Consider the following 20,931-nt stretch of genomic DNA (forward strand, 5'->3'; position numbering starts at 1 on the left):
CACACTACAATGAATCCCATTATAGTTATAGAAAGGCAATTCCAATAAATCACAGATAAATTGCTTCAACAGGAATTTAGCTACGGATAGTATCTGTGATCAATCAGTTCACATAAGGATATCTCCTTGATCAATATTGTTGACCTCTTGCTTCTGAAGTTAACCATATACTATCTTTTGTGGATTATTCCAAATGTTCACATGCAGCTCACAGCTTTTGGGTTTTTCATAACCCTGCAATATGATATAAAATTTTTTATCCATTGCCTCTCAAAAACTTTTTAGCTTTCCAATACCAAACATTAAACCTGTTTTCCCTGTTTTTACATATTTTAGTTTTGAAACAGCAGTATCACTCCTTCACAGCTATCAATATTCTTCTTTATACGTTCACATGCAGCTGTGAGCTACAATTGGAATAATCCACAAAAGATAATATATGGTTAACTTCTGATGAAAGAGGTCAACAATATTGATCAAGGAGATATCCTTACCTGAACTGATTGATCACAGATATGATCCTTAGTTAAATTCCTGTTGAAGCAATTTATCTGTGATTTATTGGAACAATATTATTAAATATTGGAACAATATTAGTTCTTATGTGGCTGAGTCTAATACTTGTGAGACTCCCCCCCCTCCACCTCTTGATTGAACCTAATAAATATCTTATGTGTTCAAAGTTGCACAGTAGAAAACATATATAAAAAATATTTTTCATATTTGCTTTATTAATTAAAATTTATTAAATATTGCAAAAACATTATAAAACAAACTATGTACAAAGGAAATATAGTACAAGAACTTTAGATATAAAGTTAATATATGTAATATTTATACACAAGTAAATTAATATGCTAATTTCCAAAACAATATATTATGAATTCCATTATATTTTACATGGTCCAAACAGTCTCAGTATCAAAAAGGCACAATATTTTAAAATTTCAACTTTCAAAATCACATTAAAAGTTCAAATTCATTATCAGATGTATATACTCTATCCATTTCATTCAGGGAAACATCTGTTAAAGAAAACAAATATCAGAATTTTTTTGAAACATTTAAGTTCATCAACAAAAATATGAATTTATACATTTCAAAATAATCTAAATGTCATATTAACTAATGAAATAATTTAAATGATTCTTCTTTATTACAGGAAATTTTGTGTTATGCAGAAATTGTTTTTCAATGATGTATGCAATTTTTTCCCCTGTTATTGTACACTGAAGGGAAAAAAACAACTATTAAAAAAAATGATAATTCTATTAAATCCCATGAAAGGTAGGAGGTTGATAGCTCAAGTTATCACATAGTCCAATGAGAATCACTCCATGTAGAAATATGCAAATTTTTGTAGATTCCCCCTCCCCCCCCCCCAACACACACACAAGAAAATAAGTCCATATTTTAATTTCAAGGATTATAAGAACAGTGAATATACCGCAAGTTAAAACTTTCGCGTGCGAAGGTGGAGCATGTCATTAAAAAGCAATCTGATGGATTGTTGGAAATGGAAGCAGGACAGGTCTATAAAGACCTAAAAGTAACCCAATGCATTATGTTAAGAATCTGGAAAATGTTAAACATTAGTGATGTATGTAGACAACCAGGCCAAAGTCGAAAAGGTGCCATAAAAGATTCTCAAAACAATTATTTAGCAATGATTGTTAAAGGAAATAAACAATAGACGTCATCACTGATTTCAAGGGAGTACACTGGAATTACAGAAACTTGACTTTCTGAATATACTGCAAGTGGCAGGCTGCACAAAAGAGAATGTAGAGAAACTAGTGATTTGTGTCCCACTAGCTCAGGCTGCGAAAAGCACATAGCTGCAGCAGTGCACAGATCATCATGACTAAAGCACCACTGACTGGAGCCTAATTATCTTTACTGATGAGTCTCAGTTTTGTTTGAAAAGAGATTTCAGTATCCAACCAATGTTTCCCATTCTGGATGGAATAATAATACATACATAATAAGTCTGAAAACATCTGTGAAAGGTTTGTATCAGGATGATGGAATCATGGTATAAGCAGGTATCATTTTGAGTGCCTGCACAGAGCTACATATTTTTACCAGCGCATTTATGAATGCTGAAATGTAAAGGAGTGAGCTCCTTGATTATTATGTCAAGTTCTCTAGAGGTAATCAGTAAGAATTCAATTTATATATCAGATAATTTATACATCAGAAGTCGCCCATATGCAGATTAAAATCTAATAGAACACGTGTGGTTGGTTCTAAACAGATACTGAACTGCATCATTACTGCCTACCCAGCACTTTCTGAGATCTTAAAGGCACTGTTCATTATGAATGCACTTTATTACTGCAAGAATTTCAAGACAATCTAAATACACAGCATGGAAAATTGCTGCAAAGTTTGCATTTCAATCAGGGTCACAGGCCTCATTTCTTTTTTTTAATGCATCTCCAAAAGTTGCAACACTAACTTTTCCTTATTTCACTTTATATTATGTTTCCTATGTTCTTATTTAAATTTATTTTTTCCCTTGAAGTATTCAACTAAGCATTTTGAAGTTATGTTAGGCATGGCAATATAAAGATCTTTTATAAGTCCATATTCTTAATTGCAAAATTATTCATGTTATATCAGTTTTTATAGGTTTGATTATTTAATCTTTCCTGCCAATTTATTTACATGATGATGCATAGAATACTTTTAAATATAATTAACCCAATTAGTTGCATGGCCTTTTTGTATGTGCTCTTTAGTATATATATAGAGAGAGAGCTATATTTGAAAACATTTATCAGCAAGATTTGTAAAATTATTTATTTTATTCTGTTTTCATACCCTTCCAAGCATTATGACATTTAGATAATTAGAGAAAATAAATAAAAAAATATTTTAATTAACAAGATAATATATACCAAGAAACAACAAACCTGAAAACAGAGTTCTGTTGCTTAGAGATTAAATAAAATATTAAAAATATAAAACTTATGATACTGAAGTTCAATGAATGATTTCAAATTAGCTACTTGATTAAATACAGATTATTATTTAACAGCAAAAAGTAATTTCACAAATCTCTTAGTTTGTGTTAAGTGATCTGTAAAGTTCTATGGATTTTCAAATCAAAATGTATTTTCTTATACAGTCAAAAGTCGTTGATCCGAACGCGTCGGGACTTCGGCAATTCCGGATTATCGATTTTTCCGGATTATAGATCATCAGTTTAAATCTCGTAAGATGGCATGCAGAAATTCTAAAATTAAAAATATGAAACTGTAATTTATGAAATAAAAAACAATTATGATCTAAAGGGTATCAAAATTTACAAAAAAAAGCTTAATATTTATTTGTTTACTTTATTAAACATTTCTTTCAATGTAAGTTGTTTAAGTTGCTTCGTTTTATGTGATAATACTTTCTCTTTAATTTTATAAACAGACATAATTTCTTGTTCATTTACAAAGTTCCGCTGTTCAAGTCCCGTTAATTGCTGTGCCAAGAATACTGACTAACTTGTCAATCGAAATTTTTTCATTTTCACTAACCTCTCTGTCACATTCTTCATGTCTTTATCCATTTTTTGCAGCAATTCCAATTTTTGTTTGATGGACATCAAAACATACTTTCGTTTTGTACGATCCACAATCGGGGATCACAATCGGGAGCTCCACAATCGGGAATTCTATTTGACATAATTGAAAGTTCAAGTTTACTTTTATAGTATTAGTCTTACAGTCTGCAAAAAATAATAAGCCGGATCCAATTCGAAAATTAAGGAACAACGCAATCATCAACATTAACTGAAATAGATAATTAGATAATTTTAGCTTATACCATCCGTTATACATAAAACGTGCACACGAAAACGTATTCTGCACTTGTGCACACGCATATGCGCAGACGTAAAAGGTCTTACGCACACGCGTACACGCCTATGCGCATGTGTCAACGCGGCGCATGCGCAGAAAGCTTTTAGCTTTGAGGTCCGGATTATAGATTATTCCGGATTATGGGTGTCCGAATTAACGACTTTTGACCGTATTGATTTTGTTACTAATGATAAAGAATGATCTCAATCAAAACGGACATTTAAATATGATCTTTTCTGCTTCCGTTACATATATGTGACCTGCTTTGTCACATAATTTTTGTTTCAGTGCAGTGGTAAAGAATGGAGAATTCAAAAGTTCATTTTCATCATACTGTGCTCTTTTATTTTAAGAAAGGAAAAAAACACTAATCAGACTGCTGATAAAATTTATGTTACATATGGATAAACTGCTATTTCTGATGATAAAGTTCAAAGGTGGTTTGAGAAGTGCATACAAAGATGATGCACACTCTGGACAGTGATCCTTATGTGATTAAATATAATTTTCTTATGTTTTTCAAATGCTTCATTTGTATTGCATCATAAAAAAACTGCAGAACTTTCCAGATGACCCAGTAAATGCTTCCAATTTCTTAAATTTTATGTACAGTTTTACACCCAAACCAGATGAGTGATAGCAGAAAAATAGTAATTTTAATTCTGTAAAATATATGTAACAAAAGATAGCCAAAACTTACTAAAATCATCATCCACATCTATATCAACATAAGGCAGCATAGGAGGTTTCTCCTCCAGTATTTCAAAGAGAGCGTCTTTCTCTGGTTCTAATAAAACCTATTAAAAACACAATATATGCTTTTTTCCCCATGTATCCATGTATGAGATAATCCAAAAGTAACAGAAAATGTAAAAATTAAAAACTTGGAAAAGTAAAGACAGTAGCATAATGTGGTTTTCACAGAAAGATAGGATTTTTTTTAATAATTAAAAGTTTTATACTGCTGAATTATATGTGGTAATCATTTCAAACAGTGCAATGCTGCAGTTTGGGTATGCTTGTTTTCAGGAAGTCACAGAGACTGATGCAGCATGGCACATGCGAGCAACAGCAGAGGGGGATCTGATTTTCAGTCTTCCAGAGAGCGTGTTTCCGTGTGTGTTGGCATCATATCAGTTTAAGAGCCTCCGAATATCCACTAAAAACTCAAATTAGATGTCTGTTTTTTTTTTTTCAAATTTCTTGAACGATGAGTATGAGTTTATACAACAAAAAGATTGCACTGTTTGTGCTCTGTGTTTTGCAAGTGTGGTAATATGAACGCCAAGGATACACAGACATTTTCAAACCAAACATGAGTTGTTATGTACAAACTCCGTGGAAAAAGATGAGCCATCTACAGAGTTGTTTCCAGATACACTGTGTATCCCTCCCCCAAAAAAAATCACAGTTTTGCATCTCCCATGCTATTGGACCAATTGATGAAATTTAGCTTGTGTTTTTCCTGTCTCAAAACCACAACTTAGGATATAGATAAGTATTTATGTATAGTGTTGTTGTAACATAGGTATTTTGGCACAAAATCAGACTTTTTCTGAAATACCATGCCATTTTTTTTTTCCAGATTTTGATTCTATGACTCCAATTATGCCCAGATATTAAATTTTGTAAAATTTGGTGAGAAACTTACCGAGAAATTTAAAAATTTACCTTGGCTCACTTTTTCCAGTTTGTGAAAAGAATAATTCACTTGGCGAAATTCTTAACTTATAGAAACCTATTTTCCTTTCCCTTTTTTCAATCTGCATGAGTGGGAAAGAGATGCATCATTCATTCTTTCAAATAATTTTAACAAAGTGCATAAAGCACGTCTGGCATTATATCATTTATGACAAATACACAAAATTTCAAAATGTGCCAATATATAAATTTACATATAGCTTTGGATATTTGAATAAAAAACTCTTATTTTTTTACATGCATGCCTAGAAATGCATCTACTTTAAGTTGATGGTAAAATTTTTATAGGTTATAATTTAAAAACTTCTAAAAATTACTAAATACCAATTTTAAAAATAAATCAAAATATCTGTATGTTTTATTTGCATTTTTAGCATCAGTAAAATTTAATTACAAACAGTATTAAAACTCTACTAATTCTGGTTGGGGTTCCTATCAGAAACTAGAAATACACTCTATTGTAAAAAAATCGAAACACCAAGAAAGACTGAATGTGATGAAATTTGATATGCAAAAACATCTTGATAGAACATGCAAATGATCAAAGTTTCAAGGCAAATGAACAGGAATTGCGATCATAGCACACATTTCTAGTGCACAATTTCCAAAGTATAAAACCAGTAACAGGGACGAAAAATTATCTCGCATTATAGGTTTGCGTGAAGCTGGGTGGTCATACCGAGCAATAGGCTGCCACCTGCAGCGTAGAGACCCTGCTATGCAAAGATGTTGGCAGCAATGGTTGCTACAAGGAAATTGCTGACGAAATGAAGGCTCTGGAAGGCCAAGGAGCACAAATGCGAGACATGCTAGGACGATTGTTTGCCAGGCACGAACCGCCCCAACGATATCATTGACGACTATTCAACGAACTGCAGCCACGTCTATACCTTCCGTGGTACTGGTCCACCCTCTCACGGCACTTGTCTGAGGCAGGGTTATGCTCACAGAGGCCTTTAAGATGTATGCCTTTGACCCCACAACATCAGCGGAGTCGTCTGGAGTGGTGTCACAGCCGATCATCTTGGCTGCCATCAGACTGGTATCGTATAGTGTTCAGCGATGAATCCCACTTCACTCTTGAAGCAGATGACCACAGTGTTCGTGTCTGGAGAGAATGGGGCCAGCAGTCCCATACAAAGGCATACAGCCATAACCCCTGGTGTGATGGTGTGGACACTATTTTTTATGACTGCAAGTCATCTTTAGTTATTCTTCATACATCTTTAACAGCTCAATGATATGTTGATACCATCCTGGAGCCGGTTGCATTACCCTTCACGGCACATCATCCTGGGGCCATTTTCAACAAGATAATGGCAGGCCACAGACGCTTACATATCTCTGGACTGTCTCCATGCAGTTGATACTCTTCCTTGGCCAGCAAGGTCACCAGACCTTTCATCAATCGAGCATGTCTGGGGCATAGTAGGCCACCGGACTCGGGCACCACAAAATATTGCAGATCTGGAGCGACAGCTGATGAATGCCTGGCAGAATGTGTCGCAGGATGATATTAGGAACCTCTACCACTCCTTGCCTCAACGAATTCAAGCATGCATTGCTGTCAGGGGCAGTTCAACCAACTACTAATTTGAACACTCATTGGATGATTGTGAGCCGTGAACAGCTACTATGACCTTGATTTTTTATATCTGTGTATGAGCTATACACATAACTACCACTTCCTTAATGGTGCTTCGATTTTTTTGCAAAAGAGTGTATTTAGACATGATATCATCAATAGAAGTTACAAGTATTTCACAAAAACAAAAGCTCACTCAACTACTAAGAACTTTAAAATAGAAGAGCTCTTGCAATATGTAAAAACACTCAAAGTAGAGTTTACAGTATGAGGGCAATACTTCTAAATTTATAGGTCAATGTTTTCTTACCTCAACAAACTGAATGGGTTTTAATTCTGATGAATTTGATCTGTCCATTTTTGAATGAATGGGTACTAATGATTTTGGGATGGAATACACATAATTTAAGGCATCCAAACTGTAGATGACAGAATTTTGACAATTATGCAAATATTTTGACCAGGACCAAATAGTTTTAAGACAATCCTATAGTGCCATGCATCTATGGTCTGAAACTTTCATCGGAAGAAGGTAGCATTTACTTTTCTTTCTGCTGTCAGATCTAGCTACATACGTCATCAAATTGTTTTCACACATGAAATGTCTTAATCCACATAGAAGTAATGCGACAATTTTATATTTAGAAGCATGTGTTAAGCTGAAAGTGTGAAAGTACAGTCTAAGCATACAGCCACTAAACAAGGCTAAGATTCTGATTGAGAAAAGTGAATAACTCAACGTGCCTCTTCCCAAAAGGTTTTCTAATCTTACTGATAAATTTTGATTACTGATAAGTATTGTTTTTCGTAGAAACAATAACTGCTTTTTGACACTGACACATGTAACGATTTTCCAGAACTCTGTAGAAAGTTTTGGCACAGTAAATGTAAAAGATGGCTGCCCCTGACATAGAATAACCCTCAAAATGTATCCTTTCAAAATCCAACATGTACAGAAACTGAAACCAACTGATTTTTAGAGACATCATGAATTTAAGCTGAGCTTTTCAACTTATGGAAAACAATATGGACTAGCTATTAGACATCTTATAAACTAAGGAAGCACACTTTTTACTTAATGAAAGTATAAATGTACAGAACTGCCAGATCTGGGAGAAAGAAAACCTAAACGCGATTGTGTGAAACCCTTTGCATCTGCCGAAGATGACAGCATTGCGCAAGTTCACTGCATCATCATAGGTGTCTTTTCATTTGAGGAAATCCACAGTGGTTCATTTCAAACCTTTCTAATATGAGTGAGCATTATGCAGCACTTTTAAGCGACAGAATCATTGTCTTATTGCATGATGGGCAAGTTCTAATGCAACATTTAAGTAAGATATAGTAACTCTGCCTAGGTATTTGCCAGCACTTGCTATGGTCAACATGTTTTCAGTTTCTCTTTTCCACATAAATGGCCACTAAGTTCTCCAAATCTTATAACTTTCGACTTCTTTTGGTTATGAGGCTATTTAATGTCATAGGTCAACAATCATCACTAGCTGAAAGAAGTTAATTGCCACCATGTGACAAGAATTATACTTGAAACCATCTTAGATGTTGTGCAGAATATTGTGCCACATCTGAAGCCATTATCATTAACAATGGCCATTACATTGATCATTTGTAATTCTAGCTATGTTGGAAACTATGCTGCACCACTGAATGAACTTCTGGCATAACTGAAACACCATCTTTGGGTGAAAAATATAACTATTCTAGCAATGAAACCTTTCATTATTAAAATAAAAAGTTATATGCATTTCTGTGAAAACCCATCATGATACTATGCCAGACTAGATACATTACTAAATTTTCCAAAAGCCACAAGTCCATATTCACATCATGTTAAAAGCAGTAAAACAAGTTTAAAATGGAAAGAAATGTCTGATAACTTGGTACAGGGTTGCCACTCAAACAGGAGAATGAAATTCCCTGACTTTTCCAGGTTTTCCAGGTGTGTTTCAAGAAAATTCCAGTCTATCCGCGTAATGTACGTTGGCTGTGCTAAGAGGTAAATTAATTATGGTATTACTTGTATTGTGTAGCAAACTCACTTAATTATTCAATAAATCCCAGAGGACATTTATTCTTAATTATTCTTGGTATACTTTGTTTGATAATTTTGTTTAGTTTTCCACTTAAGAAACTTAATAAAATTTAAGATATATATATTGGATAACAAATGTATGTTTTATTTAATTATTACTCATGATCATCACCAGTTCAACACGAGGCTAATCCGGTCCTTATAAATCACAACGCAATGCTAAATAGTTAGGTTAGATTTTAGGTAAATTTAATTTGCGTGAGGTATGTTCTTAAAACCTTAACACTTGAAAACACAAATATAATTATAATAGTTGTTGTTTTCTCCACTGAAGATTGAGATTAGAATCTTCCCAATCTGGAATAAAATAAGGCTTTTTTTGCAGACATTCTGCAGCTAAACGAAAGAAAGAAATCTATTTTAATATATTGAGGTATTTTATATTTATTTTGCAGCATACATAAGGAAAAAATATGTGCATTAAATTTCGTGATGGTATGTCATCATACTGCTATAATTAATTTCAGGATTATGCCAGAGAAAATTTCCTGAAATTTGGAAATATTATTTACTAATAATAAATAAATTTAGAGGGAAGAAGCAACATTAAATTATATGAATAACATAAAAATAATTACTTAAAAATTGAATTAGAATAATCATCTATATTTTAGCGAATATAGTTATATTACATGGCTAGCCTAGATGACTGATTACTATTTTTTTTATTTTACTGCAAAATGGCAAGGTATTTATTAAAAAGAAAAAAAAAAGGGTTAAAAAAGATTTTGCGGTAAAATTCTAGTATACGGTAAGGCTTTGGCACGATTTTGAAAATTGTCGCCAAGACCAAAATGACCCGTTTACTGCGCATCAAGATGTCGCCAAATCCCATTATTATTATTCTAACCAAAGAACGTCTATGTAAAGAAGAAAAGGTTCCATACAAGTAAAATGCTATTACGCCGCTAGAATGCGGAGGGAGAATTTGCCCAGGGATTTGGCGACGGAACCTGGCGGTCAGAATTTCCCTCTCCGCGATGTGTACAGGAAATTGAGAAACACGTGTTAAGAAGAAACGCTCTTTGACAAAAAGAAAACTACGAAAATCCGTTTTTAAATTATTGCGAAAAATCCAAGAAGAAACGTTTTATCAAAGGACGTTTCTTCTTGGATTTTTCGCAATAATTTTAAAAACGGATTTTCGTAGTTTTTTTTTTTTTTTTCCTCTGAAAATAACTAATCCATGAATTAATTTACTTGCGCCAAAAAATATTTTCTTTTCCTTTAGAGTTTAACCACTTGTGCTAAGACTAAACTTCACGGTTGCGGTGCCGTGCGCTACAATATAACAAGCGGTAAAGTGTCTCATTTACGCCGCTCCGCATCTGCGAGTGCAATCCAGAGCTGTAACTCGAGAAATAAACAATCTCGTTGTTAGGCGACATGTGCACCACGTTATTTTCATTTTTGCGATAAATGCTTATCGACGTGGTGTTCACGTCGCTCGCGGTTCGAGACAAAAGCATCTTGACGTGCGTGGCACGTCTATTTAGCGCAAGTGGTTAAAGAAATTTTAAACGATATTCATTTTATGAACTCTTGATAACGTGACCTTCGAACTTCGACACCGGTTTCGAGCTTTGGTGACAGATATATCAGACATGCACAGCTGTTTCCCTCTATGATGGAACGGAGCCACAGCCACGTCTGTTGAAGAGAGGTTTTCCTTCTTTACAATACATATTCTTTGATTCTAACCTCCATAGTACCATATACTAGGATTAAACCCATTTTGTTTTATACGAGAACAGGTACTTTCTTTAGTTCATGCACTGCACATGCGATTCTCGAGAATACTGGAAAACAAAAGTTGCGGGAAAGTTGCTTTGCCTTTCTAAAAGACAATCAAATTGGAGCTGCGAAAATTGGCTCTATGCCAGCTACCCGAATGACACTCACGTGATACATAATTCGCCAAAAAAGTTACCTCTTCCGACGTCGGCGCAAAAATCGCTTTTTTGGGCGGGATCGTTGTATGAACTTCCCTGACTTTTCCAGATTTTGACAAAAATACTTAAATTCCCTGACTTTTCCCTGAATATTTTGGTCAATTTTCGAATTCCCTGACTTTTCCCGGTTTTCCAGGTAGCGTGGCAACCCTGTTGGTAAAAAGAAATGAAATAAATAACTACTTTCTTTCAGACACTGAGCAGGTTTAACTTACCACATTTCATAAATATGCTTTATTGCATAACAGCCGCAACTGATTATTGAATTTTTACTTTTTGTTACTTTTTGTATCACCCAATATGCATATACATACAGTAAGAAAGCACTTTATTTACATGTTCATTATAAATTGCAGATGATTATTTGTTACATATATTTTTAACTAAAATATGTTTTATAAGTAAGCTTTACTCAGATATATCTTTATAATATCAAATCAGAGCTTAATAATAAATCAATCTTTATATTTACACTGGATAGCCTAAATATCTATATATTAGGGATTTATTAAATTTGAAATTATAAAAATAATTTCATTAAATAAAAAAACAACAATAAAATTTAAAACACACTGAAGAACTAAAAATATCTAAATCATACTTAAATACACATATAGTAAATTCAAGTATCATTCACAAAATTCCAGAAGATAGTTTTTGATAATAACTTAATAATTAGTTTCTTTTATTCAAACAGGATATATCCTGATTTAGAACTGGTTTAGAATGTTGTCACTAAAAATTCTTGCATTTCTTTAAAATAATCTTTTACTAACTTGATGTTTGTATTTACTTGCACTGTAACGAGTGGTTTTTCTCAATCTAAAACATAAACACAGGCTATTTTACTCTTAGAAAGTACTCCACAAAGGCATATCTCCTATTTAGCAAATAATGCATTGTTTTAAGTTACAATGATAATTCCTGTGCTAAAATATTCACTAAAAATTATATAATTAAAAAAATGAAATAATGCAACCGCTGTTAATATCTAAAGAATCCTCCTTCAGATTCTAAAGCAGTTGTTTTGTTGAGAGGAATTTTATTTTCTACGTGAAGTTTAAACAATATAATTTGTATTTTTCGATCCACTATAATTTACTAAAATTAACTCGTACTCATTCAAGTGACTTACAGTACTGTTAAAGGTAATATAATTGACTGTAACTGTAAAGTAAAAAAATACAGTAGTATATTTAATACAAGTACAGCAGTCTTTCAAATATACTGACTAACTGGTATTTCATCCCATTTGAATAATCATTATTCCCTTCAAAGACCAAAGACACACTTACTGTAATGCATGAGAACTGTTTTTTATTTATTGTATTTTATCAAAAATATATTTATTTCGATATGACCTTACGGGACTACTAATGGTTTATGATTATGGACTTTTGTGGATATGTTTAACTTTGAAGATGACAGATGGTAATATTCAATACCAATGTCTGTTTCTGTTCTCAGAAGCTTGAATATTCCATAAAAGTATTTATGAAACATTAAACCAAGGGTACTTGTGTGATATGAATTTTTGAATGCATTCTTTGCCATAAAGAGCAATGTTCTGCAATAATGTTCATGATATTTTCAGCTAGTTAAAAATAACTATTTTAAAGTCCTTGTCCAATATTGAAAATTCAGCTTACTGTGTCTTCTGCAAAAAGTTGACTGAACTTTAATTATGTAATTTTGTAAATTTTATTGATTTTCTGGTATCTATCATATCAAATTTTTTTCATACTATTTTTTCAAATACTATTTGCATTATTACAAAATAAAAAATTACCTGATGCGCATCTTTACACCACTGTTCAAAACCTGTTTCATTCTCTAAATAAAAACACTGGAAAAGAATACACACTTGTCTTAGTTTCAATTCCACTAAAAGTACTAAAAAATTTTCCGCAGCTATAAAGGAACCTAAAGAAATAATGTTCATAACACTTTTTTTGTCTTATCCGTGTACCACAGCATAAAAATATAACAATTTCAGACTTACAGTGAAGCAGATGGTAAGAAAATAATAATTTACATGAGCCAACAAATAATTATTCATGATGGAAGTACTTGTCAGTTACAGCAACCTTGCCAAAGGGGAAAAAAAGGAACTGGCATATTTTAGCTTAGGCACCAAACTGATGCACCATGGCCAAAAATAATTTTAAAAATAGTGGCCCATTGGCACTTTCTAGGAGGAGAAACAGATCAATAAAACTTCAAATGCAAAACATAGGAATTAAGAATGGAACAAATATAATTTAAAATTTACATTTAATTTGTTTCCTAATCTGCAACGCATGGCTTGCAAATAATTTTAGTGCACTGTCAAATCACACAATAAATTACCTCAGTACTGTTTCCAGATTTCTTGTACTCCATAAATTAGCCATAGCAGGCGTCTAATAAATTTGAAATCTGCCAATGATAATGCTTTATGTTCCACAAATTTGTGTTGTTCATTACCAGCCACGTGGTTTGGATTACATATCGAACTAAAATGTTAATTCATACTCAGAATGGCAGTCACAAGAAAGGAACAGAAATGTCAGATGAGCAAAATTAAGAGCCTTTCACAAATTCTGGCAGGAATTAAGGATTTTAAGAATTAAAAATCATTTAAAAATAAAACCTGAAGACTTACAAACCCTGCAGAATATACACTTGTTTTACAAACATGAAGATGCTTGAACTGTACAAAAATCTCAAACTAAAATTTCATGTGCAAATTATAATTCTGAGAGCAGGAACATCAAAAAATTTTTAATTCAACAGTAAAGAGCACAACTAAAAGATTGCCATAATGATGCAGCATTAAGGATAAATAAAATATAGCCACATTTGCCATTTTGTTGGTTTTTAACTCAAGGGCTATAACTGACAAGAATCATAATTACAGTTATCTCAAGCTCGCAGACTGAATGCAGTTCCTGCAGCAATTATATGCAGCCTATAAAAACACTTCAATAATGGTTTTGTTGTAAATATGATTCTTACAGTTTTAGAGAGATAAAGATAAGATTGAGCTTATGAGTGTAACTGCTATTGAAGGAAAAAAGATAAGAATGAAAAACTTGGGGATTTGTCCATCGCCACTGTATGCTTGTATATCAGGCCACAATGGCAATGTGAGAAAATTTACCACATACAGGGTACAGACAATAATAAATTTAGTTTACCGGCCGATAGATGGTGGGGCTTTGGTATTCTCAAATTTCCAATTTTCTGGTTAAGGTTAAAAGAATTATTTAATTGTTAATTCAACATATTAGAATTACTTGAAATAAATATCACTCTAAAATTTAATGTTTTGCTGTCAGTGCACCTGAATTGCCAAATATAACCAACAGACATTTCTTTAGACTTCAGATAGAAAATAAACATAAATTATTTTTATTTAATTCACCTGTTTTTATTTATTTATTTATTTGTTGTTATCAAAAATATTTTTAAATTTTGTTAACAAAAATTCTGACCCATCAGCTGTTTTCATATCAAGTATTCAGTCTACATGCAATTTACGCATAAGATCACCTTTATAATATATACATATATATTGCATTGCACTTGCAGGTGTGCTGTTCAAGCTTTACTAATTTTTTAATATTCAATTAATTTATTTTAAGATTCTTTGCTCTCATTATCATTAATCATAAATAAATATAAATTTCAATGAAAACATTTCTCACCAGAGCAATCGATGGATCAAGCTGAGAAAATGCCATCCTACTGGGATGCTCACAATGGTAAGTTTTATCTTCTAATGGAGGTTCATTTCTGTGCAGCTGAGTAGTGTGTGGATCCAAGTAGATTAATTCATTGCCTGCAAATTAAAGGCACATACCTAAAAATTTGCATATCTTGGGACGAAGGATTACGCAAAATAGAAAATTTGGCAGATTATGCTTTTTAAATACAATCTTATAAAAGTAATGTCATTCATTACAAGGAGAAAATATAATGCAGAAAAAAGAAGATAAACAAAAGAGAAATATTTTGAGAAAGTAAAGAAAGCTTATGTAAAAATACATCAAAATTATTTTATGTAAAAAACAATAATTTCTGATTATCTGCAACTCATGAAAAATAACCAGTCTATTGCTGGAAAGCATTTGTGTTAAGTTAGAATACACCGCCACCTATTGGATAGAGAGAGAAACTCTCACTTGGCCATCTGGATTCGGCAAAGCAACATGCCAGAGTATGTATTAGATCTGAATAGTTAATTATTGTAAATAAATTAGTTAGTTCTTTTGCTATACAGTCCATTTATTAGTTTAGAATCATAGTACATTGGTCAGCAGAACCGGAGAAATGAACAAAATGCTGGCATTAGATAGAAATAAAACTTCGTTAAAAGCGAAACTAACTAGGTTAGAAAATATAGTGAAGGAATATGATGATAGTTCGAATAAGAATGAAATTCAAATAAAGTATAGATCGCTACAAAGCATTCAAATGGATATTAGAAACTTGAGGATTAGATATTTCGAAAGCATGATGAAAAAGATGTCACAGCTATTGATGAAGAAATCGCCGAAATGGAAGAAAGAACTGAAGTACTCGAGGTAATGAAGGAAAATTTCAATTAGAAAATCAACCATTGATATTCCAAGAAACAGTTTTTGGATATATCGCATCTGGTGCATGCAAGAGTAAATTATTGTGGTTTAGTTCTAAATAGTGAAGAAAGAGTTGAAGAAATTTTGCAAAGATTTTGGGAAGTTGAATCCATTAAAAATATCGAGGATGCTTTGAGTGAAGAAGAAAATACTGTGAAGAACATTTCAAGCGTACTCACTATAGAAAAACTTATGGAAGATATGTAGTTCAGTTACCCATAAGGGAAGGCATAGAATTAGGAGAATCGAAAATGCTGGCTGAGAAAAGATTGCATCAAGTGTGGAATCAACTAGAAAGTGATTCGAATATGAAAACATTATATAAGAATTTTATTAAGGAATATAAGGATCTAAATCACATGGAAGAAGTTCAAGAAATCGAAATATCGACTTGCAATTATCTTAGTCATCATGGAGTTTATCAGCCAGAGAAAGCCTCTACCAAGCTTCGCGTTGTGTTTAATGCATCCGTGGCTACTAGCAATGGAAAATCACTTAATTCAAAATTAATGAAAGGGCGAATACCTCAAGAAGATTTATTTTCTATTATTATTAGATTTCGAAAGTACAACTATGCATTAGGAGCTGATGTTCAAAAGATGTACAGACAAATACTTATTGAACCATCTCAATGAAACCTGCAGTTGATCTTGTGGAAAGAATCAGTTGGTAGTCCTGTGCAGACTTATCGTCTAAGGACTGTAACATACGGAATAGCAAGTGCATCATTCCTTGCAACAAGGGTCTTGAAGCAGTTAGCAATGGATGAAGCAACTGACTTTCCTCATGCCTCAAGAGCCATACTGAAGGACTGCTACGTGGACGACATTATCATTGGAGCTAATACGCTGCAAGAAGCCCAAGGAGTTGCAGACACAGTTAACCTGTCTTCTAGAACGTGGTGGAATGCAGTTACACAAATGGTGTTCAAATAATCCAGAACTATTGAAGAATAAAGAAAGTGCTACTCAGGATTACTCCTTTCAAGTTACAGATAAGCCTCAGATTACAAAGGCCTTAGGAATGTCATGGAATACGTCTACAGACTGTTTTTCTTACAATTTAAAGATACCAGACTTTGAAGAAACAGGAACGAAAAGAAATGTCTTATCAACAATAGGTCGCCTCTTTGATCCATTAGTTTTATTGGACCTGTTACAACAAAAGCTAAAATATTTCTACAAAAACTTTGGCTTCTAAAATTAAATTGGAATACACCTCTTCCTAAAAATTACTTTGAAGAATGGAAGGAATTTCTTCATAGTCTAAAAATAGTCAACGATTTTCGCATCCCTAGATTTGTTCTAACTAATAGATTACAGCAAATAGAAATTATAGGATTCTGTGATGCTAGTCAGAAAACCTATGGTGCTGCAATTTATGTGAAATGTATATCATCTTCATATGAATGTTCATCAAGACTTCTGTGCAGCAAGTCTCATGTGTCACCTCTGAAGTCAATTACCATTTATTACGTATTTCCAGCATCTTTCTGACTAGAGGGCGCTGCGTTCGTCCTAATAGTCAGTGGCAGGCAGGATACTAAAGGTGCAGGACATGGAAGACAGCGATGCCTAATAATATATCTATAATTGATTGAAATTTTCATATATTTTCTTGTAAATAAATGTTGTTATTGTTTACAAAACCTCTGATTATCTCTTGGATGCACCTTTAGTCTCACAGAACCATTAGATGCAAAATTGGTGCATCTTGTCCGTGAATGTGGAATATCGGAAGTAATTAGTCATCATTACTGGATTATAGTTCTGAGAAGTTTGGATACTGTACACGCTTTTGGATACGTAACATTGCATACTGGACTGTGGAGGTAAGATAATATGGATAAGCTTTCGAAAATAATTGAAAAAAGAAGTAACGTCGCGCTAGTGTTACTAAACTAGTTAAAAGAGTGCAGAAGCTCGATGAAGCTGTCGAAGACGTAAGTTCATTATCAGAACTACTGGAACTATTAGAAATGAAAGAGCAGATCTTGAAAAGCCATGATTTAGAGGTGGAAGCACTCATAGACGATCCAGAAAAATTTAAAAGTGAATTAAAAGCTTCAGAAGAATACGATGACAAAATATTGTTCGCTAAGATTAAACTAAAGAGCAAAATTAAAGAATTAGCAGCAGAAAATGTTCAGCGGACTGCTTCAGTTCTTAACACATCTAGTGTTTCGGAAAACACCGTTACAGCTTTAAAATTACCAAAGTTAGAAATTTTGCGATTCTCTGGTGATTCTAGCAAATTTATGGAATTCTTAAATTGTTTTGATAGCGCAATCGGTTCAAACAGTTCACTTACGAAAATTGAAAAATTCCAATATTTAAAATCTCTTCTTTTTGGTCCTGCATATAACGTTGTTGCGGGTTTTGAATTAAATGAGAAAAACTATGACTCATGTCTTGAGCTTTTAAAACAAAGATATGGTAGAACTGATTCTATTATAAATTCTTACATGACTAAATTATTAAGCTTAGAACCCGTGAGAAGTTCGTCTAATGTTAAGGGTTTGCGTAAATTATATGATGAAATAGAAGTTAATATAAGAAATTTGCGTTCATTAAATGTAAGGGAGGGTTCATATGGGCATTTATTGAATCCAATATTATTGAAGCTGCTACCACAAGATTTGGTGTTAGATTTTCACCGAAAACGAAACAGGGAAGTGAATTGTGAGGTTTCGGAAATTATTACGTTTTTTAAGGAATGAAGTTGAATCTAGGGAAATCGCCGAAACAGTGATGAGCCCCCTAAAAAGTTACGAAACGAAACAATCCTTTTCCCAAAATTATCAAAGTGGTCAAACTTATCAGAAAAACTATTCAAAGCCTAAAAATATATCAACCGCTTCAGCATTAAATACACAAATAAAAAATATTTGTTTATTCTGTGACGGTCATCACGATTCCCTAAGTTGTAAAAAATTGGATGTAGAACAAAAAATAAATAAGCTTAGGACTGAAGCTAGATGCTGGTGTTGTTTTCAAAAATATCACATGTCTCGCGTATGTAGGGCAAAAATATCGTGTAAAAATTGTTTAAGCAATTTTCATCATGAGTCTGTGTGTAGAAAAAATAAACCCGTTAATGTTACGATGAGAGGTTCTGAGAAGCAAGTGGAAAGCGAAACTGTTTTGAATGACTCACAATCTAAATCTAATAAAAACACCATGAATATTTCTGTGTCTCATAGTAATATATGTACCAAAAATAAGCCCTTTTTACAAACATGTACAGTTTTAGCCTGTTCAGGTAAAAATTCAGTCTTAACTAATGTTATTTTAGACAATGGTAGTCATCGAAGTTTTATTTCATCTCGATTAGTTAAAGCATTAAAATTAAAGCCAATACGCTATGCAAGAATAGCTATTTTTGCTTTCGGAGACAAAATAGCACGTGAGAAGGAATACGGTATCGTTTCATTGACGTTGCGCAATAGGGATCAAAGTTCGAAATCGTACGAGTTAGAAGCTGTCATAACGGAATATATATATAATTTGTCCTTGAAAATTCCTGATTTATCTATTCGCAATGCATTGAAGGAAAGAGGTTTACCTTTGGCTGATTCACTTTCTGGCGACTGTCAGACGGAAATACTTATCGGATGCGATTCATTTTGGGATGTTGTTTATGACGAGAGAGTAAAGCTAAATGAAAACATTACTGCAGTAAATTCTTGTTTCGGTTGGTTACTAGCGGGAGTGGAAGGAAGTAATAAATTGACTAATAATTATGAAAATGTATGTTTAGTCATGAACTCTTCTTCCATTTTGTGCGATTTGAAAAAATTTTGGGAAATAGAAGAATTTCAGTCAGACAAACAAAATTTGTCTGAATGGGAGAATCAATTGATTGAAAAATTTGAAAATTCTCTGGAATTTAATGGGGAAAGGTACTAATTCAGAAGACAAACAACAAGTGGAAAGGTACGTTTGTAGATTGACGTGGAAGGAAAACTTGGGACCTGCAGTTGGGTTGAATTCTAATTATGAGGTTGCGAAAAAGCGTTTTGATTCGTTAAAGCACAAACTAAATAAAAATCAAGAAATTTATGACTAGTATAAACAAATTATATTGGATCAGTTAGAATGTCAGATTGTGGGAAAATGTGTTAATGAAGATAAAAATTCAGGATATTATATGCCCCACACAGCGGTAATTAGGGATGACAAGGAAACAACTCGAGTTAGAATTGTTTATGACTGTAGCAGTAAGGCTAATGAAAAAAAATAAATCTCTTAATGAGTCTCTAGAATCGGGAGTAAATCTTTATGCAAATTTATTGGACATAATTCTTAAATTTCGAGAATATCAAGTTGCATTTTGCGGAGATTTAAAGAAAGCTTTTCTTATGATAAAGATTGCGGAAGAAGATAGAAAATACCTTAAATTTTTTTGGTTTCCCAAAGAGGTAGGTGTTTCAACCGAAACTCTCCATTTAAATCGTCTCCCATTCGGTTTAACTACTTCGCCATTTTCCTTGGCTTGCGTTTTGAAAATCCTCGTCGAGGATTATGTTCCACTATATATTCTGATAACGCCAAAGCTTTTAAAAAAGCAAATAGTGAATTGAAAAAATAGTGGAATCAGATAGATAATGATCAAGTTAAAAATTTGTTTGCTTCTAAAGGTATAGTTTGGAAATTTATAGTTGAAAAAAGTCCATGGTGGGGAGGTTTCTGGGAGAGACAGATATGAACGGTTAAAACCTGCTTAAAGAAAATTGTTGGACGATCATCTCTCTCTTTGAAGGAATTGGAAACTGTTTTTATGGAAATTGAAGCTCTGGTTAATTCCAGGCCTATCACGTATCTGTACAATGAACCCTCAGAACCCTCTCCACTCACCCCATTTCATTTTCTTATTGGTAAAAGGTTGGTGTCTTTACCTGTAATAAAACATAAAAATGAAAATTTAAATGTTAATAGGAATTCTTTGGTAAAGAATTATAAATATCAGCAAACACTTTTGAATCACTTCTGGAACAGGTGGAGAAAGGAATATTTACTTAATCTAAGATCAGCTTATATTTCTCCACAACCAGGTAAAATAGTTTCATTTAAAGTGAATGATATTGTTTTGATTAATGATGAGC

General features: G+C 33.0%; 1 protein-coding gene across 1 annotated transcript in view; it reads right to left on the minus strand.

Annotated features, from left to right (window-relative positions):
- Nucleotides 1-713: 713 nt before the first annotated feature.
- The window catches only part of LOC118195715 (cysteine protease ATG4B-like), a 77,107-nt gene continuing 56,889 nt past the window's right edge, over nt 714-20,931 (minus strand). The window contains exons 9-12 of the mRNA XM_085823010.1: nt 14,895-15,028; nt 12,995-13,051; nt 4,558-4,654; nt 714-1,025 (exon numbers count right to left, since the gene is read on the minus strand). Coding sequence (XP_085679136.1) covers nt 961-1,025; nt 4,558-4,654; nt 12,995-13,051; nt 14,895-15,028 — 353 coding nt within the window. The 3' untranslated portion in view covers nt 714-960. The remainder of the gene's footprint in view (nt 1,026-4,557; nt 4,655-12,994; nt 13,052-14,894; nt 15,029-20,931) is intronic.

This window comes from Stegodyphus dumicola, chromosome 8, assembly GCF_044657685.1.
Source record: "Stegodyphus dumicola isolate Sdum_Otavi_A_Nest chromosome 8, ASM4465768v1".
NCBI lineage: Eukaryota > Metazoa > Arthropoda > Arachnida > Araneae > Eresidae > Stegodyphus > Stegodyphus dumicola.